Consider the following 26,776-nt stretch of genomic DNA (forward strand, 5'->3'; position numbering starts at 1 on the left):
CAAAAGATTTTGGCTCTTACCTTGCTTAATTTGAGGTATGGTCAATTGTTTTAAGTTACCATTTTTTTTATGGCGGAAGAATCTTTTCTTCAGACTTGCAACTTATCAGCCCAGAATTTAAAAATACCAAGCAGTCAAATATTTCAGGTCATTTTGGAAATAATCTTTGTATGCTTCTAGTTAAGATTTTAAAACAAAAGTATTAAATGTTTCCATTATCCAAGATACTTCCAAAGACTGGAAATTCTGCAATTTCTTAAAAAGTTTTTTTATTTTTATTTATTTCTTTTTTCGGGGGGGGGTCCGGTCATGGGGCCTGAACTCTGGGCCTGGGCACTGTCCTTCAGCTCTTCAGCTCAAGGCTAGCGCTCTACCACTTGAGCCACAGCGCCACTTACAGCTTTTTTTCTTTTTGCTTATGTGGTGCTGAGGAATTGAACCCAGGGCCTCATGCATACAAGGCAAGCACTCTACCACTGAGCTACCTTCCCAGCCCAGTTTTTTTTATTTTTTTAAGGTTTGTATTTCAGTGACTTTGAAAACTTCAGATATCTAGGAAGAACAACTCTATCAAGAAAACAGTTGCCTTTTTGTGGGTTTGGTTAAGCATGAAGGGCTAAGTGTGTGTGTGTGTGTGTGTGTGTGTGTGTGTGTTTGTGTGTGTGTGTGTGTGTGTGTGTGTGTGTGTGTGTGTGTGTTACTTTGTACTGTCCTAACAGAGAGTAGCAGTAGCAGGAATGGAAATGTTGATTTTTGTAACAACCTAAGGCATTTCTTTTGCCAGTTTCCTGAAAAGGGTTTTGCATGTAAAGCAGGATGTGTACATGTATACCTGTGCACGGTATACTTCTGTCAGCATTAGTCCATAATGCCTCTTAGTGTATTTTGTGATATTTATAATGCCTATTAGTATATTTCCTTTCCCAGTCCACCAGTGGGCTTTGGAAGAAGTGAGTGATTTGGGGCAATCACTAGAACCCTCTTTTAACATACTTTAACTCCTAATGTTTCAAAGCTGTGTAACAACCCAACCATGGATGAATATGCTGAAAACTTAGAGTAAGTACCTAGGCCTAAACAACTTTATAAGATGGCTGTGAATTCTATGGAGTTAGCATGATTTAAGTTGACTTGGGCCTGCTAAACTACTTTGAGCCGCTTTTACTAAAATGTTGGTTACCTTAGAATCCATTGCATCATTGGTGGGCTTCATGCATAAAACATAGATGCAATCAAATGCAATTGATTTATCAGTGCTTGGAAGTGCAGTTCATTTCCTTATTATTTCATAATTGCTAATTTTTAATTGAACAACGATGATAATGGTGGTGATATAGTATGGTTGGTTGTACTGTAATGGTTCTTGGTACTCTTTTGGGTTGGTCTGCCTTCAGGTTAAGAAGTAAGGTAGAAGTATTTGTGTGGTAAGCTGGAATGACTCTGTCCAGTCACAGAACCAATTCTCTTTTTTTGTGTGTGGCACATACTATGTAAGATATTCTTCATAAGTGTAGTAAGACACATAAATTCTGGACACATAAATTCCTTTTGGTAAACTCCAGATAAACAAGTAATTTTTTTTAATTGGGAAGCTCCTTTAATACTGTTCAAATAGGAGTGGAGTTTGTTTGTTGTTGTATTTCTCTCTGTCAGCAAAGATAACAGGAAACAGAATCTGGAGATATGGAAAAAAATCATAGCCATCTGTCTATATATACCCTCAGTTACTAAATGTAATTGGTTCCTTTTGAGAGATTTTTAATAAAACTCCCCAAACTGCTTTCCAAATTGTTGGTCCCCCTGCCAAAATGCTGATATCAACAGGACATAAGACTTCCAGCTGTCCTTAGAAAACCTTTCAGCATCTACAGCCTCTGAATTTGGCTTCTCTGTGATTATAGCAAATGAGTTCTGCTGAGGCTTGCCTGGCAGTTTGAAAGTACTGGACCCATGGCTCCTCTGACCCCTGACAGTGCTGTCATGAGAACCATGAGCAGAGTGAACCTCTCTCAATAGCTGTCGCCCTCCATTCCTCAGATTTAAATACTCCAGCCATGTAATAAATGAAACCCTGATGGATTTCTGCCTTGAGAAAATACTTCATCTTGTTTCTTGTGTAAACCTTTCTGTTTTAGACTGCAATCTCCAGGCCTCTACTGTGATTTATTGTCTCAGAGCTGCTTCACAGTTATAGACCAGGAGCTCTTCCTCATGACCTAATTTTCCTCCCATAAAAATAATAGCGCATAATAATGAGTATACTGCATGCTTTGCAGGAAGATTCCTAATCCTCTCAAATTTTTGGGGCATATGACAAATGGGATTGAGAAAAGGTTGTAAGAATGAATTTTCAACATGATTAAGAATAAAATCCACTAGTGTCCATACTCTACAATGTCAAGATGGGCTAGAGGGAGACCAGAGAAATTTGGTAGACAAGAGAAAAAGAACAGCAGAGTCTAACATTGCTGTAGGCAGTTAAGATTGATGTTTTGCAAAGAGCAGTAATTAAATTTACACTTATAAATTAAATCCTTGTGTACTGATTGCAAATAATTTATTATGAAACTCCAGTTATTTTCGTTCTTACACTCTAAGTCTCCTTTATTGTCGAACACAACAGTGTGTTTGGAACAGTGTGGACCAAACTGTTAGTTGTTTTAGTCCTCACCATGGTAATGGAACTTTTTTTTTTCAATTTTTAAAATTATCTTTAAGTAGTTGTACAAGAGTTACCATTCAACAAATCAGTTTATGAGTGCAATGCATTTTGAGTGATGTCACTGCTTTAATTATTCTCCCTCATCCCTCCCATGGTAAACCCTCCCCTCAATTGCCTTAATTTCATAGAATACACACTGAATTTTTTTTGTGTGTGTGTGTGTGGGGGGTCAGTTGTTGGGCTGGAACTCAGGGTCTGGGTACTGTCCCTGAGCCTCTTTGTGCTCAAGACTAGGGCTCTATTACTTGAGCTGCCATACCACTTCGAGTTTTTGAGTAATTAATTGGAGGTAAAAATCTCATAGTGGGCTGGGAATGTGGCTTAGGGGTAGCTTGCTCAACTAGCATGCATGAAGCCCTGGGTTTGATTCCTCAGTAGCACATACACAGATAATGCTGGAAATGATGCTGTGGCCTTGAGCAAAAGAAGCTCAGGGAAAGTGCCCAGGCCCTGAGTTCAAATCCCAGGACTGGCACCAAAAATAAAAAGAAAAGAAAGAATCTCATGGGGACTTTTCTGCCCAGGCTGGCTTTGAGCCACAATTCTCAGATCTCTCAGCCTTCTGAGTAGCTATGATTATAAGCATGAGCCACTAGCACCTAGCTTACACATCGAATTTTATGACTGCTCTCTTTTCTTTTCTTTTCCTTTCTTTCGTTTCTTTGCTTTGCTTTGCATTTCTCTTCTTTTCTTTTTTCTTTTTTTAAATACTTTTTTTTAATTGTGAAAATACTATACAGAGGGGTTACAGTTACATGAGCAAGGTAATGAGTACATGTCTTATCCAGCATTGTTGTCTCCTCCTTTGTTTTTCCCCTACCATCCCTTCCCTTCCACCTCCTCAAATACACCCCCCAACCCCCCCATGCCTCCCCTACCTAAATTGTAAAGTTCCTTTTTCCACATAGTGTCTTGTATATCTCATTGTTGCAGTGGGTCAATCTGTATCCCTATTTAAATATTTTGTTTTTTCCCTTCCCCTCCCCAAATAATACCAACATGAAATACAGTGAAAACGGGTTATACCATGCAGGAGGGACACACAAAGCAACAAAAAAAAAAAAATCACATGGTGTCTTATAAATACCTTAGAAACAATAGCAAGGAAGAAAAAACCACTTGTGTCCTTATCATGGGGTTCATTTCGCTTAATGTCATCTTATCTGATCTTTTCTGCTTGTCCCAGACATATACTAGTTATTACAAATAAGGGAAACCATGGGACCTATGTTTCTTTGGGCCTGGCTTACTTCACTTAATATAATTTTCTCCAAGTCTTTCATTTCCTAACAAATGGGGCAAAGACATTCTTTCTGATGGAGATATAGAATTCCATTTTATATATATATATATTTCACACTTTTTGATCCATTCATCTACTGAGGGGCATCCGGGTTGGTTCCATATCTTAGTTATGGTAAATAATGCTGCAGTAAACATAGTTGTGCTGGTAGCTTTAATATGGTCTTGTTTGTGATCATTTGGGTAAATGCCCAAAAGTGGGATTGCTGGGTCCTAGGGGAGCTCTGTGTGGAGTCTTTTGAGGAACAAGTTTACACTCCCACCAATAATACAGTAATATTCCCTTCTTGCCACATCCCCTCCAGTATCTGTTATTAGAGTTATTGATTATAGCCATTCTAACTGGGGTGAGGTGGTATCTCAATGTTGTTTTGATTTGCATTTCTTTTATGGCTAGAGAGGTTGAGCAATTCTTCATGTGTCTACTGGCCATCCTTCTTTCCTCTTCAGAGAAGTTTCTCTTTAAGTCTTTACCTCACTTATTTATTGGGCAGTGGTTTCTTTAAGGATTTGTGGTTGGGGGATTTAATTTTTTGAGTTCAAGGTATATTTTAGATATGAGACCCTTGTCCATTGTACGGCTAGTGAAGATCTTCTCCCAATCCGTGGGCTTTCTATTGATCTTGCTAGCTATGCCATGCAGAAGCTCTGCAGCTTCATGCAATCCCATTTGTCCAACCTTTCTTTGATTTGTTGTGTTTCTGGGTCTCTATTAAGAAAATTTTGGCCTGAGCCAAGGAGACCTAAGGTTTCTCCTATTCCATCCTGTAATGTTTTCAGAGTGTCTGCTTTGACTCCGAGGTCTTTGATCCATTTGGAGTTGATTCTGGTGCAGGGTGATATATAAGGATCTAGCTTTAGTTTTCTACAACTGGTTAACCAATTTTGCCAGCACCATTTGCTGAAGAGGCTCTCTTTCTTCCATTCTTTTTTTTTTTTTTTTTTTTTTTAGCTCCCTTATTGAAGATTAGGTGGTTATAGGTCTGTGGGTTCATTCTGGGTTTTCAATTCTATTCCATTGGTCCTGAGGTCTGTTTTTGTGCCAGTACCAAGCTGTTTTGATTACTTTGTAGTAGAGTTTGAAATTTGGTATTGATATTCCTCCAGCACTGTTCTTTCTGTTAAGGATCGTTTTTGCAATTTGGGGTCTTTTATTGTTCCATATGAATTTTTGGATTGCCTCTTCTGTTTCCTTGAAGAATGAGGTTGGAATATTGATAGGTATCACATTGAATTTGTAGATAGCCCTGGGAAGTATTGACATTTTCACGGTGTTGATCTTTCCAATCCAGGAGCATGGGAGGTTTCTCCACTTTCTAAGTTCTGTTTTGATTTCCTTTTTCAGGTTTTTAAAGTTTTCATCATAGAGGTCCTTCACTTCTTTGGTTTGTCCCCTTACCCCTTTTCATTTGTTTACCCCTCTTCCCTTGACCTCCCCCGCTACACCTTTCAAGTGCCAGTATTCATTTTGTTAGTTTTTCTAAGGAATTGCATTGTTTGATTAATCCCCTTCAGGCACCATACTTCAATTAATACATCTATGTATACTTGTATATAGTCCATATGTATTTACTTGTACATTTATAAACTAGTTTTAATTTCCACATATGAGAGCAAACATATATCCTTTGTCTCTCTGGACCTGACTTACTTAACATAATTTTTTCCAGGTCCATCCACTTCCTTGAAAATGATGTAGTATCATTCTTCCTGATAAATGAGCAAAATTCAGTGATATGCATGTATGTGTGTGCATATATATATATATATATATATATGTTTCTGTGTATATGCACATATATACAAATGGATCATGAAATGTGTGTATACACATATATATGCACATATATATGTATATGCGTATATATATATATATATATATATATATGTATGTATATACATACACACCCAGATTTCATGATCCAGTTGTCCATTGAGAGGCATCTGGTCTATTTCCATACCTTAGCTATGGAATTGAAATTCACACCTGTCTCACTTTAAAACCCATACCTTGAACATTGCAGTCATTAACATGGGTGTACCAGTGGCTTTACTATGTTCTCATTTGTAATCTTTTGGATAAATGCCTAAGAGTGGTATTGCTGGATCATTGGGGGTACTTCTTTGTTTAGTTTTTTCTTTTTCTTTATTTTTGTTGGGAATCTCCAACTTTTGTAGATGAGCTATCTGAAGGTCACATCACAGATTTACATCCTTTGCTCAAGATCACAGAGCTAGAATCAAATCTGTTGAACTCTAAAACATACTATCTTGTCGTCTGTTTCTCAAATTAATATTAGGTATAAAATGCACAAGAGGTTGAGCCTCACAAGCTGTTGGGCCCTACGCAACTGTGCTCCTTATCTTTGTCACCTTGGACAAATTGGGTAATTTCAGTGAGTCTGTTTCCTCATCCAAAAAATGGCCAGAATAATAGTATCTATCACTATTATTAGGAATGAAGTAATCCACAAAGTTTGTCTGTGTAAATAATTTATCATGGTAAGTAAGCACTGAATGAATTTTGGTTATTTTTTTTGTCATACATACTATTACTATCTCTTGTCCTGATTCTATTTTAAGCATTTTATGTACCTTACCATGTTAGATCCCCATTTTCACAAGAGAATAGAGGTCTAGAAGGCTTAAAAACCATTTGTGTGTGTTCAGCTAGTATGTTGAAGGCCAGAATTCAAATTCAGGTCTGTCGCATTTTAAAGTTCATATACTCTCTTCCTTCAAAATTACTTTATATTCCTTTCCTGTATTTCATATGGTGATATGGTGATGAAGTAGATGTCAATGATGGGTCAGTGAAGCTGTTGGTGTTGTCCTGGATTCATTCCAAGGCTGTCTGACTGCAAAGATGAAATCAACCCAATCCAACTTCTGTCTTTCATGGCTTAAGCAAAAAATAGTAGTCCAGCATTTATAGTTTCCACTTATAGGAACCTTGAATTTGAAAATACTTAGCAGGTTTACCTAGAGTTGTATTTTTATTTTATAATTTTATTTTTAATAGCTTATAGCAGTCTTACAGTCTTCTTAACTTTTATCTGCAAGACATTCATGACTAAATTGGAATTCATTTAAGTTGGTCAGTTTTAACAGAACACCTGGGATAGAATGAATCTCCTCTCTCTGTGTTAATTTGATAGGTGTGTGTAAAATGAGTAGATTGTTCCAGCTGCATGGAAGTGTTTCATGAATCCATTGCTCCTAGTTGACATGAGCTCATGTGCCAGTCCTTCAGCAGAAAGCTTTGACCAGTGTTTCTTCCTAATAGCCTGAAGAAAGCTTCATTTGATTCTCTTCTAATGAAATAGGATTGAAATAACCAACAGAGCTGTGAATGATTCCAATTCGCATCAGAATTCCAACTTGAACTTTGGGCCTACAGGCAAACCCCTGACCTGGCTAGAAAGTGGCCAAGAAAGCAACTTGGCTTGTATTCAAGTTTCAGAGTTAAATAAACAATAGAACTTTAGAGGATGACTTCCTAGACTCCTTAATGAACATTTGTGTCCTGCTCCCACTTGGTCTAATTTAGAAAGGTGTAATGTCTCTGAAGTCCTAGGTTTTATTTGTGGTCTCACTCTTGCTCACATGTATGGCAGATCAGGAGATCTCATTGCACAACAAATCATCCTGTGTTCTTTGCTGAGTTGACCTACAGCTTAGGAATTAGTCACATGAACACTTAGCCTAGTGCTTAACAGGTGCAAACACACATGTAGAGAAGCCACTTTAAAATATTGATGATAATGGTGCATATTAAGGGTGTCATGTAAAAATGGCTATAGCTCATTATGACTTGGAGGCACAAAGTCAAGGGGGAGAAAGTTTCTTAAAGGTCATAACACTTGAGCTCAACATAGCTTTTCACTTTTCTTTCATTGTAGGAGGTCAGAAAGAGACTAGAGACTATATAGCACTGGGAAACATTATATACTTGTTCCAACTGCTCTGGAAGTTAGATATCATGTTGCTTTTGCTTTAAGTCTCCTCTTCCTAGCCTTCTCCCCAGTCCATCTCAGCTATGTGCAGTGATTCCATATATCTTGTGAATTTCCAGTCCCTAGGGAAGATATGATAATGCTGCCTTCAAACAGCTGTGTTTTAGAGGGAGACTGACTTAACCAGCTGGCTGGCATCACTGGAGCCCCAGGACCTGCCAACCCAGGGAGAACAGCTGAAATTCTTATAATTCTTATATAGTTGTTTCCTCTGTGATAGCTTTAGAATTTTGCTTTTAAATGCAGACACAAAGGAGATGATTAGGAGAAAGATTCTCAGGTATGTAGGGTCACCCATAGCTGAAGGGAAATGGCCAGCCACCTCCACCCTCTTGTAAATCATCATGGGGGAAAGAGAAAATTAAGAAAGATGCTAACTTTACTGAAAAGTGATAACCAAATGCATTGATAAACTTTGATAGCTCAATACAGTCAGAGGGCTGGTTATATAACCATTATGAATCATGTTAGAGATTTTTTTTAACAAATAGAGAATACTGCCGTATAATGGAAGAAGGAATATATAGGATATAAAACTATAAAGCATATAATCTCAGCTATGGAAAGTGTGTTTAGCATTAAATGAGAATTCACACAAAGTACTTAGCCCAGTATGTATCGTAGCAAATACTTAGTAAACCGCAGCTACTGGAATGTAAATTCTCTAACCACAGGAAACACATTTGTATCATTCACTGCTAAACCCAAAGTGCTTAGTATAAAGTAGATGTTCAAAAGAATTTCACTGATTGAATGAATGAGTAGTATTATTGTATGCATTTAAAAAGGAATCTGGGGCTGGTGGGGGGAGGCCTGTTCCCATCTAGAACTATATCTAGAATATTGGTAACTTCACCTTCCTATACCTCAAGGTTCACATTGGCTATCACACAGGGTTCTGAGAACTGTGTGAGGTGCATGTAGGCTATAGAGTGAGGTGACTGGCACCTGGAGAGTTCACAGAAAGTGGTGGCTACTGTAGCCATGGTAGGCACCATGCAATTGTTAGCTATTATGATTTGTAGATTCTGTCATACTTTTATCTGTAGAAAGAAAGGTTAAGAGTTGCTGTTATTTTTATCTATCACTTTTTTGTCATATTTTTACCATGGACTTAAATATCCCTCTCACCTTCCCAAAAAAACAAAACTTATAAAGAAATAAAACCTAAACTCGACATGGTAGCATATGCCTGTAATCCCAGTTACTAGGAAGATCAGTGTCTAAAACTGGTCTGGGCAAAAGCACAAGAGCATACTTGGAAAAGAACCTAAAGCATAAAGGACTTGGAGTATGACTTAAGTTATAAAGCTGTGCCATTAGTTCTCAGTCCTGAGGGGGGTGGGGTGGGAAGGATACCCTTAAATGTTCATAGTAATTTTCTCTGAATAACAGAACTGGGAAAGTTACTCTGTTTTCTTAAGACTCTTCTACATTTTTCCAAGTTGTCAAAGATACATATGAGAATATGTAGGTGTAGTGTGTATATCTTTATCTATATATGTATACACACATATATACACACATTTGTACCTTTTATCATGGGTTAAAAATCAACACCTTACTGATTAGGATACACTGTACTCAGAAATGTTATATATAAACCTCTTTGTACAATTATTTGAAGATAATTTTAAAAGGAGGAAAGAATCAACCTCTTCGTAACTTTTCAGCCAGAAAAAGGAAGTTCTGCTTCATGCATACTGCAGAGCTGCTGAAATGGGAAGGCTTCTCCCTCTGAGGACAGCTGTTGAGGGGAAAAGCCCTGCTCTGAGTTAGCAGTTTAAGAAAGTTATGGAATAGTTGAGAAAAACTGGGAAAGAAACTAATAAAGAAAAGTAAAGGGATTTCTGATTAATTGGTTCTGGATAAAGACACTCATAAAACTACTGTTATATGCAATGCATAGCCTATGAAATTAAGAAATTGAGGGAAGGGGCTGGGTTGGGAGAGATTGGGAAGAAGAAGGAAAGGGGTGACATTGATCAAAATACATTGTACTTATAAACTTATTTATTAAATGGTTTTTCCTTGTATAACTATTTAAAGATAATTTAAAATAAATGAAACAAAAAGTAATTACTTTTAATAGACAATGGCTGTGGTTATCCCAATAGCTTCCATTTCTCCTGATCCATGGGCATCATGACAGACAGGGTTAGAAATGTAAGTGAACTGTCACCAAACTCTATGATCAGCTCCTGAATCTAATGTTCCTAGTCTAATACTACTTCCAGATATATCTATAGTGAAGTCCCGAGCAAATGCCAGAAATGTCTTCTCCAATCTTTTCTGTGTATGTGTATGTGTGCCTGTGTGTGTTTTGTTTATTTTATTTGAAAAAGTATTCCAGCAAATGGAATGAGAATGAGCTATTATGGTGTTTCATCTTTATTACTATTATTATCTTTAAGTAGTTGAGCAAAGGAGTTGCCATTTAACAAGGCAGTTTATGAATACAATGCATCCTAACCAATGTCAACCCTTTCATCATTCTCCAATCTTTTCTCCCACTAATCTTTCCTTACCAGTAAGCTTTCAGTTGTACTGATTAAGGCCTGTGCTGTCTTCTTAATTCATAGAAGCAAGTAACCTTTTTGTGAAACTGTATTTGCAGATATTTAACACTGTGCCTGATGTGCCACTCACCAATGCCCAGCTGCACCTGTCTCGGAAGAAAAGCAGTGACTCCAAGCCCCCATCCTGCAGTGAGAGGCCACTAACACTCTTCCATGCTGTGCAATCAACAGAGAAACGTGAGTCCCTGTTGCCCAGAGTCAGGGTGGTGGACCTTCCATGTGGCCTCCTCCTGCTCAGGAGGGATACCTCCAGCTGCTCTGTGGTCTGTTGGCTCTATGTGTTCTTGATACTGTATACCCTTCCAGATACACTGTACCCTTCCAGTTCTATTGCTAAGTAACCCTCATAGGGTAGGAAATAGAATTGCTGAAAATGAAAGGTATGGGCTATTATTGAGAAGTCTCTCTCTAGATCTGTGGGCAGATACCTGAGCCTGTTTTCTTGAGTTCAGCTCCAGCATCACCTCTGTGGCCCTTTTTTCCTTGGAATAATTTTGCCTTTTTAAAAACTCAGTTTGTGTTTAAATGCTTAAAGGAAGAAGTCCTATGCCCTACTGAATGTGCCTTTGTGTTTTTTCCCCCATGTCAGACCTGGAGTTGGTACTTTAACATACTTGGAAATAATTAATGAATTAATTAGAAAATCATTCCTCCTAGTTCCAAAGAGCAGAGAATTATCACCTCAAATGCAATTTTTGTCAATTTTTTTTCATTCCAGAATTTCTGAAACAGGTATTACGACTTAAAATATATAGTTATGTTTCAGTTTTTATAAGAAGAGTCTGGTGAGGGGTAGGAGTTGAGGCCTATGGCTCTTCTGGAAGTCAGTCAGACATTGGTTCCTATGCCATATTACCACAAGGCAAGCCTTTTACCCCTCAATGTCAGTTTGTTCATCTGTAAAAAGGCTTAAGAGTACGCATCTCGTGGCAGTTGTAATATTACGTGTTTTAGCATCTGGCACCAGGCCTAGCAAATGGCAAGGGCCAATATCTGAGAGTTGCGGCTACCATTATTAGGTATTATTTAATCTCATGTAGGTATCAAGGCTGGCTCTTACATATATCTGATGATTATGTTATGCCTTCAAGGGACTGGGTATGAAGAGGCCTTGTCTTTACAGCTCAAAATTGGGATAAAGGGAGTAAGCCAGTAGATACATAGTGATGAGTTGGCACAGTAATTTTTCTTATAGAAATCTACCTCCATCAACTGTTTATGCTAACTTGAGTTCCAGGTTTCCTCAGTGGAAATTCTGCCTCTGGGCTTGTCAGCTATGTGTGATATGCAGATCACTTAACATCTCAGGACCTCGGTTTCCTCTTCTTGTTAAATAAGGGTAATAGCTTCCCAGCGATCAGTATGATACTGGGACATAAATACACAGTGTAGTTTCAAGTTTTTAATAGGAGACCATATAATACAGGAGTTGTGGCCTTATCCTCTGCTATAAATATCAGCCTGTTGTGAAAATTAAAGCTCTTTATACATGCCAGCTGCAGAGTTATTGCTGAGTAAATACTGCAGTGGCAATATCATCATCATCATTATCCTTATTGATCTGTACAAGGCTCAGCAAAGGCACTGAAAGGACCTGAATTACTTTGACTTGAAGAGGAGAGATTCCATATATGGGTTTTTTATGTTTAGGTGAGTTTTTGTTGCTGTTGTTTTGTTTTTTGAGACAGGGTCTTCCTGTGTAGCTCAGGCTGGCCTCGAACTCATAATCCTACTGCCTTAGCTCCTGACCACACACACACCCATCAGGGCCTTATATTTGTCATGGCATTTTTCTTTCTCTTTGTAACACTTTTCTTTCTCTCATGCCCAGCACAGCTCAAGGCCAGCTCAGATCAAAAGTTTGCAAGACTCTATCTCTATCAATGGCTGTGCATGGTAATATACTTGTTATTCCAACTAAAAGAGAAACACAATGCCTGGTTACTGAAGTGGGTACCTGTCACCCCAGCAAAGTAAGAAAGCACAAATAGAAGGATAACAGTCTAGATTGACTTAGGCATAATAAAGCAAGATGCTATCTCAAAAAGTAACAAACATAAAAAAAAGGCTGGTGGCATAGGTTGAGTATCTGCATAGCAAGTATGAGGTCCTCAGATCAAACCCCAGGACTGCCAAAAACTCAAAATCAGAAACTTAAGTTTTTATATCCCCTTGATGGCAAAAGTAATAGCCTTCCTTAATGTAACTCTTGAAACCACTTCTGCCTCCAAGATTTCACTACATTTAAAGATGTCATAGCATTATATAATTTCATTTCCACACTTTGGTATTTAGCACCATTTGGTTTGTTGCAGATACTTTGCATTTATAAGTAAAGCTCTGGTTATTGTCCTTACATCTCCATCATTTCCTTCAGTCCAATTCCTAAAACTATTTCTAGTTCCATGAGTCTATACACTTTTGGAACTTTGATTCCATCCTGGCATTGTCCTCCCTTCCAATAGTAGATTTTAGTCCTCTTAAACATCTGGCTGAAGACATTCTCTCCATGATCAGCACAGGCCCTGGGCCCTGGGCCCTGGGCCCTGCTGTGTATACCAAGGAACACTTGGAACAGGACCAACCTCATCCTCATCTGCCAAGTGAATGGGGGCCCAAGCTACGGGGGATGTGCTTCTCGGGTTTCCAGGAAAGCCAGTCACTGAAGGTTTCTTACTAGGCAATGTACAGTGTGGTTGGGGACAGAATTGGTCAATTCCCCTAGGCTTCAGATAGTGCTGGGCTTGTGGTCAGACTGGAGCAATAGGTCTTGGAATAGGTCTGGAAGCATACTCTCAAGCACAGAGGGAAAAGAAAGAGAAGAAAAATCATTTAGTTTTTTTTTGCCCAAGATGAGTTTTATTACACAAAGCAGAGACTGTAAGTTGAGGATGTGTGAAAGCAAACCTGCCTGAAACTGTAGAACAGGCCACTTTACCCCTGGCTGTAGAAGGGAGACAATGAACCAGCAGAGCTTCTCTCTCAGAGTTAGGGAATGCTCCCTAGTAACAGGACTACAGTTTTCACCTTGTCAGATATTGGGGAGGAAGGATCTAGCTATGCTCCTTCCTCATAGTAAAATATTTTTAAGACATCTATATGTATGTGTACATATATATGTGTAGATACATATGCATATATGTGTATTTGATTGAAAAGTCTGTATACATACAAAAAGTGTGTATGTGTGAGAGTGTGCATGCATGTGTGTGTGTGTGCTTGTTTCATTGTTTGTTGCTGGGACAATGGGAGAAACTCTGGTAGGAGTAGGAGAGTCACTGCTACAAGGAAGACTGGACCAGGAACTCATGACTCCAGGTTTAATGCAGCCTCCCATCACTGTTCAGCAGGTGACAATGTGTTGTAATGTTTTAGTGCAAAATTCACCTTTCTCTTTGTCCAGTCTGTTGACAAGGACAAAATTTTACTTATCAGAGCACTGTTTGGATTTGAAGTACAGGTAAAGATTAGACATATTTAAATATAATCAGTTCTTCAGTTGAAGGCTTCTTTACATATCTAACTCAGTACTTCCCAAACTTCAATGATCTCTATTTACTGTTGTGCCACAACCCTGTAATTCATGATGTTTACTGTTTAATGCATTTTAAACTGATCTCAACTGATTTCTTTATATGGTCTCATCATGAATTGTGAAATCTCTAAAATGATGAATTTGAGGTTTCACTATATTATCTTCTATTATACATTAAAATAAATAAGTAATCATTCATGGAAAAAAACATTCATACTCATTCCCTCTTAGGATTACCTGTAGACCACTAGTGGAATGAGTACCACATTCCACACCGGCATCTACAGCCCTAGGTCTACATTTTTACTAACTCTAATCTTCCTCTTAAATATACAAATTTAGTGATGAAGGTTGACATAGTTGGTAGAGCATTAGCTCTACAAGTTCTGGACTGCGACCTAAAAAAGAAAGAAAAGAAATACAAAACTTAAGTTTCTTCTATCCACTTATCTAGAACTGGGCTCAGGTGTCGTCAGTGGCTGTTTATACTGGTCTGCACACTTACTGTTGGTCTGTCTGTATAATGTTTGCTATGACCCCTGGCAGACATGATGAGAATTTAAACTTTCTTCAGGTTCTTGTCACAGAGCGAACGACCTTTTTGGAAGGATTATGCTGTGTGTGCATGCATTCACAGACAGGTGCATGCACACACCCACATGCCTCCCCTCTACCTTTGTGCTTGCCATGGCTTATTTTTCAGAAGCTTCTTTCCTCTTATGTCTGTTTGCCTGACCTCTTGTGTCCATTTATTCCTGTTTCTCCTTAGTGAAGTGCTCTGCATTCCACCAGTCAGTCTCCTCTGCAGTCACCAGCTGAGATACTTAATAGGACTGAAGCTTTGAGTTTCCAGTTGCTTACTGTCAGTTGACCTATAGCTCACCTCTCTGTTTGGTCTTGTTCTGTGTAGAAACTAGAGCACGTTCCTTTCCCTAGAAGGTGAATCTGGGCCAATGCTATGGAATCAGAAAGTCATTAGCTTTCCTCTTCCCAGAGAAGACACTCCTGAGGGTCACTTTGGAAGCTCTTTAAGACTCAGTCTCTACCTTTGCACTTGTATTTGATATTCCTAGAAGTATATGGCATATTAGGTAATATTCACAGATGTGTCTCTCCTCTTCCCAAAGGAGTTTTCTTCAGTGTTGGTGGAATTATAGTATACCAAGTCACAAGCACATGACTTTCTGCTTCTATCTATGGGAATGAGGAGAGTGTACAGAAAGGAGCAGGACTAAGTCCTACTTTAAGGAACACTGGGGAAATTTGTCTCTAGAACTGAGAAGGGGCTATAAAATTAGAATATTCCCAAGTTGAACTCTAATGAAATTTTCTCACATAAATATTTTTATCTATGTTTAATATATATGACCAACTTATCAAGTAGTTTCTTATGCTGGACATTTATTATTAAAGGGTTATATGACACATGTGATGTCTCTATTTTTCAGCTGGAAGGAAATATTTTTTGTTTATTTTTATTATCTTTAAGTAGTTGTACAAAGGAGTTGCTATTTAATAAAACAGTTTATGAATACAGTACATCTTGATCAATGTCACCCTTTTCAACATTCTCACCCATACTTCCCAACTCTCCTCTTTATTTCTCCCTAATTATGAAAGATTGGAATTGGAATTTTTTATTGTTGTTGCTGGTCATGGGGTATGAACTCTGGGCCTGGGCACTCTCCCTCAGCTCTTCAGCTCAAGACTAGTGCTCTACCACTTGAGCCATGGTGCCACTTCTGGTTTTCTGGTGGTTAATTGGAGATAAGAGTCTCATGGGGGGCTGGGAAGGTGGCTCAGTGGTAGAGTGCTTGCCTTGCATGCATGAGGCCCTAGGTTCAATTCCTCAGCACCACATAAGCAGGGGAAAAAAAGCCAGAAGTGGTGCTGTGTCTCAAGTGGTAGAGTGCCAGCCTTGAGCTGAAGACCTGAGGGATAGTGCCCAGGCCGAGTTCAGGCCCCATGACTGTACCCCCCCTCCAAAAAAAAAAGGGTCTCATGGACTTTCCTGCCTAGACTAGCTTTGAACCAGGATCTTCAGATCTTAGACTCCAGAGTAGCTAGAATTCAGGTGTGAGCCACCAGTGCCCAGTTTGCATGGAATTCTTAAGTGCATTCTTCACCCTTTCTCTTCATTCATCTATCACCCTCCTCTTGACCCTAGAAAAATTGTGTTAATAATGTACTAAGTATCACCCAGGAACAAAACTACAGCTTTGTAGCAACTTGTTCAGCTTCAGAAGTTTGCCATTAACCAGTTGTCATTCAGTTCCACATCCACTGTAGGATAGATCCAGAGAAGATCCATATCTTCTGTGAAGGATAGCAGGTGTGACCTCATTTGCATACCCAACCTTATTTTCAAGGGCAAACATTTCCAGTCTCTCTCATATATCTGGAGGTTAAAGTTGTATTAAACTGAGGGCCTGCCTTTTAGGAGCTGAGGAGCTAGTGTGGAAGGACGAGACAATGTATTTGATAACTCTGAGGCCAAATTAGATTTGAGCCTCAATAGCGATGATTAAAATAATTACAGTTCAACTAAATATGTCTGTTGGCCTGCTAAACCCATCACGATCTCAACCTCCTTCCCTCAGTTGATAATCCTATGGGACCAGCACTCATCCACATTTTACAGACTATAAACTAAGGTCAGAGAAGGTAAACAACTAGCAGATGGCAGAAGGGGAATTTGTTAAGTCTCCCATTCCTCCGCCATGTTATCTCCACAAGGATATTTTTATCAGCTCTAGATCATAGAAGTAAAAACCTCGCTAGGCTGAATTTCAGAAGCAATAAAATCCATCTGTCCCAGCCTCCAAGGCTACCATGGGGGCAGCTAGCCATATTGAATGGGTTCTTTAATATGCAAACTGGTAGGATGCGGCCACATGGCAGCCTCCCTTGTAAATCTAGCACTGGCTTTGTAAAGAGCAGTGTGTATTCAGTGGTGGATTTGACACACTGGGCCAAGGCACTTACTCTCATTTGCAATCACCTCCAAACAGATGGAATGAGGTTTTTTTAACTGTGCTGCCAGACGGATGGTAGCAAAGGAGATTACTATTTAATCTCTAAGTTTCCACACAGATTCATCATCTAGCAGAAAAGAGACTGCTCTATCTAGGTGAAAGGTTCTGACATTCAAGCTGTATTTTTTCAGAACATTGGAGAAAGTAGAACCAAAGGGTTGGAGGGGACATGGACAAGGTTTTGTACCTTTTAGATTTCTTGCAAGATATGACATAGTAACATTAAGAGTGATATGGTCCCATTGTAACAATGAGATGTACAAGGCACTATGTTGAAAAGCGAACTTTACAATTTAGGTGGGGAGGGGTGGGTTAGTTGTGGATGTGGGAGGGAAGGGATGGTAGGGGAAAAACAAAGGAGGAGGCAACAATGCTTGATAAGAAATGTACTCACTAGCTGGGCGTCTGCCCGTGGCTCTTGCCTGTAATCCTAGCTACTCAAAAGGCTGAGATCTGAGGATCGCGGTTCAAAGCCAGCTCAGACAGGAAAGTCTGTGAGACTCTTGTCTCCAATAAACCACTAGAAAACGGGAAATGGCACTGTGACTCAAGCAGTAGAGAGCTCGCCTTGAGTGAAAGCGCAAGGAAAGCGCCCAAGCCCAGAGTTCAACCCCCACAACCGACAAAAAAAAGAAAGAAATGTACTCATTACCTTGCTCATGTAACCTCTGTATAGTATTTTCACAATAAAAAACTTACTTTAAAAAAAAAAGAGTGATATTGTCCCAGATTTTGAGTACTTATAGCAAGATATTGAAATGAGATTCTTGGAACCATGATTCTTAGACTCGAATATGCCCTAGACTATAGAGAATTTATTAAAAATATAGATGCCTCATCTCACCCGTAGGCTTTTTGAGGTAGGAGATCTTGGCTGGAGCTCAGGCATTCATATTTACTGGAACCCTGGTGATGCTGCCTCTCACTCAAGTTACAAAAGCACTGTCAAGGTTCGGAGTGGACTGGTATATTGCGTCAAAGCAGAGGCTCTGAATTCAGACCAAGTCATTTCATTGCTTTCTCTTCCAGCTACCAGCTCTGAGAGCTGGAGGATATTTCTTTCCTGAGCCTCTTGTTTTTTCATCGGTAAAATTGGTCACTAATGGTAGCTTCCCTGGAGGGTAATTACCATGATAAAGTAAGCCAATGTATATAAAGTACTTGACATTAGGCCTAAACCTAGTAAGCACTTAATAACTGTTAGTTGTGATTATAATGATTATTATCAGGCTATGGTTTTACCTCACAGTTGATTAAGGAAATAGTCCCCCCTATGGAGCCTTTAGATTCTAAAGGAGAGGGCTGTAGTGAGGAAAATGCCACTGTGCTGGTTCCAGAGAGAGAACTCCTTTGATGCTTGAGTGCAAATGCACCAGAAACTTGGGAAACATTGTGCAGTGTTGGTAGGGGTGGGGCAGGGATAGGAATGGATTCTTGGGCCTTGTTTCACATGGATCATGTTAACTAGCTGCTAGGATTATGGCTCTGATTAATTCTTTTAGTTCAGCTAATGCATCCTGGACTCTCTCCCAGACAGGCCCAGTGAGAGCTTGAGAATTTAGCTTATGTACTTCTCATATGTGTCTTGCTTGTTGAAAAATGGCTGGAAATGCAAACAATTCAACAGCTTTCTTAATGTCTTTTTCTGAACAATCAGAGCCTTAGCATGTACCATCTCTCAGGTTGCTTCTGGAGATTCTGTGAGCTCTGGACACACCTGTTTGCTTTGGCAGATGGCATGTTTAGCCACATGCATTCATTCCTATTGTCATTCAGGCTACAGAAGGTGTACTGTGGCTCTGGATTTAACTGTGTGTGGTTACTGTGTGTGCCTGAAAGCCACATAGATGATGTAGTTATTTAAAAATGGTGTGTATGGCCAGACACTGTGGCTCACACCTGTAACTAGCTACTCTACTCAGCAGGCTGAGATCTGAGAATCGTAGTTCAAAGCCAGCCTGGGCAGGAAAGTCTGTGAGATTCTTATCTCCAATAAATTACTCAAAAAAGCCTGTGGCTCAAGTGGTAAAGCACTAGCATTGAGCAGAAGAAGCTCAGGGACAGAACCTAAGCCAGAAAGCTCCAGGACCAGAAAAAAAAAAAGTGGGGGTGTAAAAAGGAAAATGTGTGTGTGTATTTATGTATCAGAACAAGTGGACATTCATATTTCCAAACAAATTCAGCTGCCCTGTGCAGGTGCCATTCACCTACTGTAATCTTAGCAGCTCAAGAGACTGAGATCTATGGAATATGGTTTGAAGCCAGCCTAGGAAGAAGTCCATGAGTCTTTTTTTTTTTTTTTTTTTTGTCAGTTGTGGGGCTTGAACTCTGGGCCTGGGCACTATCCTTCAGCTCTTCAGCTCAAGGTGAACACTCTACCACTTGAGCCACAGCGCCACTTCCAGTTTTCTGATGGTTTATTGGAGATCAGAGTCTCATGGACTTTCCTGCCCAGGCTGGCTTTGTAGCTAGGATTACAGGTGTGAGCCACCAGCACTCAGCTGAGACTCTTATCTCCAATTTACCACCAGAAAAGCCAGAAGTGAGGCTGGAATGGATGCTTACCATTGAAAGGGCAACTGGATCTGTCTATTGCCATCTTGGCTGGTAGGGGGCCCCTCCCAGGTAGGGTCTTGCCTCCCAGGTGATGGGCGTGCCTGACTTTCTGGAGGCAGGGGCTGGCATTTGGCTATAAATTGCTAAACCTGTCAGTCTAGTGCCTGGGATTGGGAGTTTTTTGTTTCTTTGCCCCTGACCTGATGCTATTTAGGCCCAGAGCAGCTCAGGTCCATCACACCATGCCATTTATCTCTGTGTTCCTGTTCTGTCTCCTGTCTCTTCTCTAGTCACCATGGCATCCCTATTCAGCTTTCCATTGGCGTTAAATTGGTTCATTGGTATTGTTGGTATTGTTTTTGTTCTTTCTTCCCTCTCTGGCCTTGATAGCTCAGTTTCCTAACAGTGTTAAGTGTATTTGCTGACTGCATTTGCTGACTGCTGATCCTTGAGATCATGCAGTCGCCGGCCTTTTAATAAAGACAAGATTCAATCCTTTCAAAATGTGGCTTCTCCATTTTCTCACGTTACAACACCATATATTGATTTATTTTTAAGTTATTAAAAACAAACTCCCTAATTGTACCTTCCATTTACTCTCTCAAGTTCCTTTTAAATGAGTCATGGTATAAAAATAAGTAAATACATAGTTTCTTCTTTCCAGTGTAGCAGTAGAGTAAGCAGTATGCTGTGAACTCCCTCAGATACCAGGCAATCATAGGTTGAAGGGCAGCAGTCCTACTCAAAAAGTCCCTGCTCTGGTAGGAAAGGGGCCTAAATTGGGAGCAGTGTCCATTTGGCTTTGATCTTTCAATCCCTTTTTAACCATTAATTAGGGGCTTGGTGAGGTTTTTTGTTTTGTTCTGACTCAATTTGAAATGGTGGTAGTGTAGGGCAGACTCCCCACCGTGCCTCTTGCATACCACCTCCTTGAATCAGTTCACCCCTAGAACATCTACATGCCTTCACCATTCCACTGTAAGATTCGGTTGTATTGACATTGTTTCCCTTTGCAAAAGAGAAAGGCATATGAGGAAGAGTTCATATTCCTCAGTCCACACAGGATCTAAAACAGAGTATATTTGAGGTATTTGATGAAGATAATATGCCAAAAGTTGCTACTATGTATTTGATCAATAAAAGACCAGCCATATCTTTTATGCATCAATCATTGTTTAGTATGTCATGGTCCTAGCTGCTGCTTTTTGAGAAAACATTACCCAAATTCTTTTTATATGCTCAAAGATATCACCCAGACTGGTTTTTAAAGATTATTTTTATCTTAGCACCCGAGAACTGAGTCAGCATGAAATTAGACCTCTTCTGATTTTACTGTGGCGCGGTATGCCACTATTATCAGAAGCAAAAACTATAGGAGAGAGAAAAATATGCTGCAGAAAATCTAATTCCAAGTTTCTTGTGTACTTGGGTGTTTCCCAGAGATGGTAAGCTCAGAAACTGCTGTGTACTCATCATTTTTATTGCAACATTCATTAAGCTGCCATGCTATTATCATCCTATCTTGTCAAGATGATGCATTACAGACTTATTGCAAAACTTTAACAAGCAGGAGAAGGTACACCTCTCTCCCAACCATAGCACTAGAAAGCTTCTAGGTATTTACTTGTGATATATATACCCATGTCCCTGTAAAACTTCCATATCTCTGGTAACTCCTTTTCTTCTTGTTTGATTGTTATGTGCGCTCCCTCCTGTCGTTTGGACTCTGGGAGAAGTCAGGAACAGTTTGAGTTCCCTTTTCTTTTTGACTTCTAGTCATAGGTATCATGGAATAATGACATACTATCCTGAATCCTAACAAGATTTCCACACAGTGCAAACTCTTCTAAAGTGATTTTGAGGGCCTGAATTTTGTGTTTTTGCACTACTTCTTTGTATTCAATGAGCTAGACATGTTCAGGCCTGCCAAAAAGTGTGAATTTGGTTTGGCTCTGTGTGTGCTTTCCTGCCCCTGCCTGCAGGTTCTGTGATAAACAGTGATCCTGCCTTCCTTATATGAGGGTTTGCCATTAGAGTGAGTTGCAGTCATTTAGTAAATGTGGAAATTGAAATAGCTGAGCTCCCAGATTTCCATGGCAACCCCAAGAACAAGTACAATATTACCAAAATTATTCTGTAGCCTTTTTTAGTTGTAGTGATTTGGTTGGAAATTTACCTTTTTCCATTCCTGATTTAAACAAAAGAATTTTTTTAACCCACAAAAAAAAAATGCTTCCCATCATCATTACTTTGGTGTCAAAGGCATTAATGGTCCTTCTGAAACACCTGCAAAATTCAGACTAGCCCTTTCTTTTCCAACAGAATAACTTTTTAAAAAAAGTATTTTCTCCCATCAGTCCCAACCAAACCTGTCCTTTCAATATTCTTAGTTTCATAGGATAGTCATTGACTATTCTGACTGCATTCTCCTTCCTTCCTTTCTTCACTCATCTATCCCAAGAATAACGTTTGACTATATATTGTTTTCATATATTTATTATTTAGTATAACTTGTGGCATACATTATCACAACTAGATACCAGGAAAGTGTGACAAATGCTGGTCTCACAGGTCCCTTCAATTGATGCTGTATGGCCAGAAAACATGGGCCTGCTCTTTCAGTTTGTATCCTTAAGGATCAAGCCTACATCAGGTTTTCCAGTCCTTAAGATGTATGTGTATGGAAGCACCCAGCACATTAATTATTGATCATGTTTATGATGGTGGGATTTGTTCTTGTTTTCTGGGACTAATACAAAGAGTTATTCTTGTTGACAAACATGTTCAGAGAAGGCAAATATTATGACTCTAACAGGTGTAAACATGCAATTCTGAGTTTAGATGTTCTTCCTCTTTTTTTGTCATTTATCATACTTTTTTATTTAAAGTCCACTAGCCCACAATCTTTTTCCGCCAGCAGTGGAATTGCCATCAGTCCCTGTATACCTTCTGATGAGGATGCCAGAGCTGACCTGAATCATCAGTGACTTAAGTAATCCTAGCTACTCAGGAGGCTGAAATCTGAAAATCACGGTTCAAAGTCAGCCCGGGGAAGGAAAGTCCATGAGACTCTTATCTCTAATAAACCACTAGAAGACTGGAAGTGGTGCTGTGGCTCAAGCTGTAGAGCGCTCGCCTTGAGCAGAAGAGTACAAGGACAGCATCCAAGCCCAGAGTTCAAGCCCTACGACTGACAGGGAAAAAAAAAAAAGTGTAGCTTCTCTGATGTGAAGAATTTGGTTCATTTTCAGTTAAAAGTACTCTAGACTGCCTATTCTCATGTTTTTCTCTCAAGAGCAAGTACTCATTTGCTTATAGGACAAAAAAAATCCTCCTTTTTTGAATGGCATTATTGAATTATTTTCTGTTTATTTCTCAATTTGTTCAAATGCTTTACAAATTGTCTTGGTATACTTTGCCATAACTGCTGAAACATTGATTTGCTTTTGACTTTACTCTCCACTCCTTCTCAGGAATGTCCTTTACCTTCCTGCTCATCCTCTAGGAAAACTGTAGGCATTTCAGCTTCCATCTTCCACCTAGACGGTTTCAAGTTTCATTTTCTATGATTTCAGATAATGACAAAATAAGGTTGTCTTGAGGTAACGATCTGGATTTCTTTATCATGTGTCATCCCATCAAGAGATACTGGTTAGGAAGCTAGGATGCACATTTGACAATCCTTTACAAACCTTCAAATCTTATGATACTTTTTTGTGTTTATTTTCTCTTTGGGCAAATAACTAGTTGCTTTCCTTGATCTTTTGCTTTTTATTGTTGTGATGTGATGTTATAGGTCATGCATCAGTGAAAAGTCTTAAATATCTATACACATACATGTATTGAACTGAAAGAATTTATTTAAAAAGGTTTCTAATATCCTCCAGGAAATGAAATATTTGAAATGTTCAAAGTTAGTTTGGATGTAGCCATCTGTTGGATTTTGTTGACTTTTTCCTCTTTCCCTAGTATTCCCCCCCAAAAAAAAATCTCCATGCAATTTGCTTCAGATTTTCCTTGTTAACTCATGAAAACACCTAATCTGTAATATTGTAGAGTTAACCTTTTCTTTTGATCTAGCTTTTGGCATCATATGTGATGAAAATCAGGATTCTGATATGGTATAAAGCAAAACATCTTTTTTTTTTATTATGTTCAATGTTGGTTCCAAAGTTTTATTTTAAACTATTCAAACTCCAGTGAAGAATCTGACATATAGGTAAATAAACATGTGCAAGCTGATAACTGTTTTATATCTTAAATACCAAGATATTAGTGTCAGAATCTGCTGTCTGGCAATCATGTTTGGTACTCAGTAGGTTCTCAATAAACATATACTGCATAAATAGAATTAAGGAGATTTCATTTAAGATATTCCTTTTATTCTAACAGTAAATAGAAAAGAAAAAGTGTCCTGGTCACATTTTAGAAAAACAATATACTTTGTAGCCTTTTTTTTTTGGGGGGGGGGGTTGGTAGGATCATAGTTCTCTCTTGTACAAGTAATATAATCATAGGAGGTATATGATTTTATAGTATTCTCATGTTTCCTACAAATTTGGACATCTGTAACATGCATATATAGCCTCAATCTTTTGAAATTAAAAATATGTAAAACCATCCATCTCATCTCCCATACAAGGTAGGCAATGTCCCCAGTTGAAGGTCAAATAAATGTGGTCTTGACTACCATTCTTTCTGTGCTGATTTTTGGCTTTTCAGTTTCTTTAGGAATCTTGACATGAGTATTTTGTGCCAAGGGAAATGTTACTCATATTAATGTACTAATGAGTAGCATATGCATTCTCTTAGTGGTCCCTAATTGTATAATATAAGAGTTTTTTTCTCTTTCTAGTGACAACTTCTGTTAGTACTTCTCTCAGTATAACTCTTAGGTTTCCTCTGTTTGTTTCTACTTGAAACTTAAGCTCTTATAATAATTCTAAATTTCAGTAATCATTTTAATAATCTATTTTCATCCCTAAATTAATCACCTACTTTCTCTACTTAGAGTTCAAGAATCTCGCAATAACCTTATGGGTTTTTATAATCACTTCCTTGGGGCTTTCGGCAGGACTGTATTTACCTAACTGCAGATGGTGGCAGATGCCTGTAATCCTAACATTTGAGAGCTGAGGCAGAAGTATCACAACTTTTAAAGTTGGCCTAGGTTACATAGCAAGACCTTGTCTCAGAAAGCAAACAATTTTTTGTTGTTGCTGTTGGTTGTAGAACTTGAACTCTGGGCTTTTCAGCTCAAGGCTAGCACTCTACCACTTGAGCCACAGTAACATTTCCGGCTTTTTCTGTTTATATGAGGCTGAGGAATGGAACGCAGGGCCTCATGCTTGGGAGGCAAGCACTTTACCCCTGAGCCACTTTCCCAGCCTGCAAACAAACTTTTAAAAAGAAGAAAAAAATAATTTGCCATGATTTTAGTGGGGTAGGAAATGTGTGTGTGTGTAATATGAATAGTAATAGTTTCATAAGCATAACTTGTTTTTACAGATATGACTAGTGGAAAGAAAAAAATACTTTCATGATAATATCTCTTTTATTACCAAAGAGACACAAGTTGAGATGTTGTCTAAAAACTAATATGTAAATAATTCTAGCCTGCCTCTTAGGACTATTGTATAACCTCTGACTCACATAAAAAATTTCTTACAATTCACCCAAATTATTTCCTGACAAGTGAAACAATTGCCAGAAACATCAACTGACTTCAGTAGCTTTTATCTGTACTGAATGTGGTGAGAGAGAGACTGACATTGTCTATACTATTATACAACAGCAGTGGTACCTGTGTCATTTAGCTACATAATCCACAAAATGTTCTCTTAAAACATGGTTCCAAGTCTTTTTAAGATGAGAAGAAGCAGAACATTCATTTCTTTGAGCACTATTCCAAAGTTTACAAAACACATTCCTGAATATGATCCCACTTGATCCTTATGACAGCTCTGTGAACTGTGCAAGGAAGTTCTTGCTCTCCCCATTTTAGAGATTTGTTAACCAAAAATCTTAGAACTAGTGCAAATTATTTAGTCCACAAAGCTGAACAGAGATGAATCATTGAAAGGAATTCAAGTTTTTCTCTTTCCTAGCTTGGTAATATTTTCTAGATATAAATGAATGTGACTATACAGACTCATTTTTTGCTTTTATATACAGACTACTGTGCAGTTTCTACAGCTCTGTTTATGAAAGAATTAACTTTGAAATTATCTATCAAATACATAGATCTAGTAAAACACCAAAGTCTGAGGGGTCAAGAATTTAGACTGATTGAGTAATAAAGAAATTATCACCTGTTTCCTTTTTATCCTTCTCTACTCTTCATTCTGATCCTTTCTTGTGTCCTTTTTTTGCTAGACGCTTTAGAAATCTCAATTTAGTTTCATTTATAATTCTTGTATGTGTAGGAATAGATTATATTTATGTAATCTTAATATAAGACTGTGCCATATTTTTTTCTAGAAGAACAAAGGAACAGTATCATCAACTCCAGTTTGGAATCTGTCTCATCGAATGCAAACAGCACCCTTAATTCCAGTAGCAGCTTACAACCCAACATGAATTCCAGTGACCCCGACCTGGATGTGATTAAGCCCACCCGACCCAACTCACTGTAAGTATGACATCTACTTCCCTGCTACACAAGGGCCTCCATGGGCAATTCTGCTAGAATTTACTCTCTATCTCTGCTTGATTTTGGGCCGTTGTCCCATAAACATGATTTAAACCTCCCTAAACTTAGAGCTTGGCTGTTTTGTTGTGGACATTTTTTTAAGCATCATCATCTTAAATGGGAGTCATTATGCTAAACATACTGTTTCTTGGCTTGGGTAATCTTTGATTTACTGTGCTGTTAAAGATGGCTTTGGTGATGGCTATTGCCTGTGCTGGCTGATGGGCATGAAAAGCAATTTCGTTTAGCTTTACCAACATGTAAGGACTGCAGAAAGTCAGTAAATTATTAGCCAAGTCTGTTGTGATTCAATCATATTGTCTCAGTTTCTCTTTCTCTA

The 26,776-nt window shown here is 38.7% G+C and overlaps 1 protein-coding gene across 4 annotated transcripts in view; it reads left to right on the top strand.

The window, feature by feature from the left end:
* Arhgap26 (Rho GTPase activating protein 26) overlaps positions 1 to 26,776 on the top strand; it is a 447,402-nt gene that overhangs the window by 342,732 nt on the left and 77,894 nt on the right. For all 4 annotated transcript variants that reach the window (XM_070036290.1, XM_070036291.1, XM_070036292.1 and 1 more), the window contains exons 19-20: positions 10,658 to 10,796; positions 26,226 to 26,376. In XM_070036290.1, coding sequence (XP_069892391.1) covers positions 10,658 to 10,796; positions 26,226 to 26,376 — 290 coding nt within the window. The remainder of the gene's footprint in view (positions 1 to 10,657; positions 10,797 to 26,225; positions 26,377 to 26,776) is intronic.

The sequence above is a fragment of the Dipodomys merriami genome, unplaced genomic scaffold, assembly GCF_024711535.1.
Source record: "Dipodomys merriami isolate MVZ:Mamm:240054 unplaced genomic scaffold, mDipMer1.0.p SCAF_27, whole genome shotgun sequence".
NCBI classification, from domain to species: Eukaryota; Metazoa; Chordata; class Mammalia; order Rodentia; family Heteromyidae; genus Dipodomys; species Dipodomys merriami.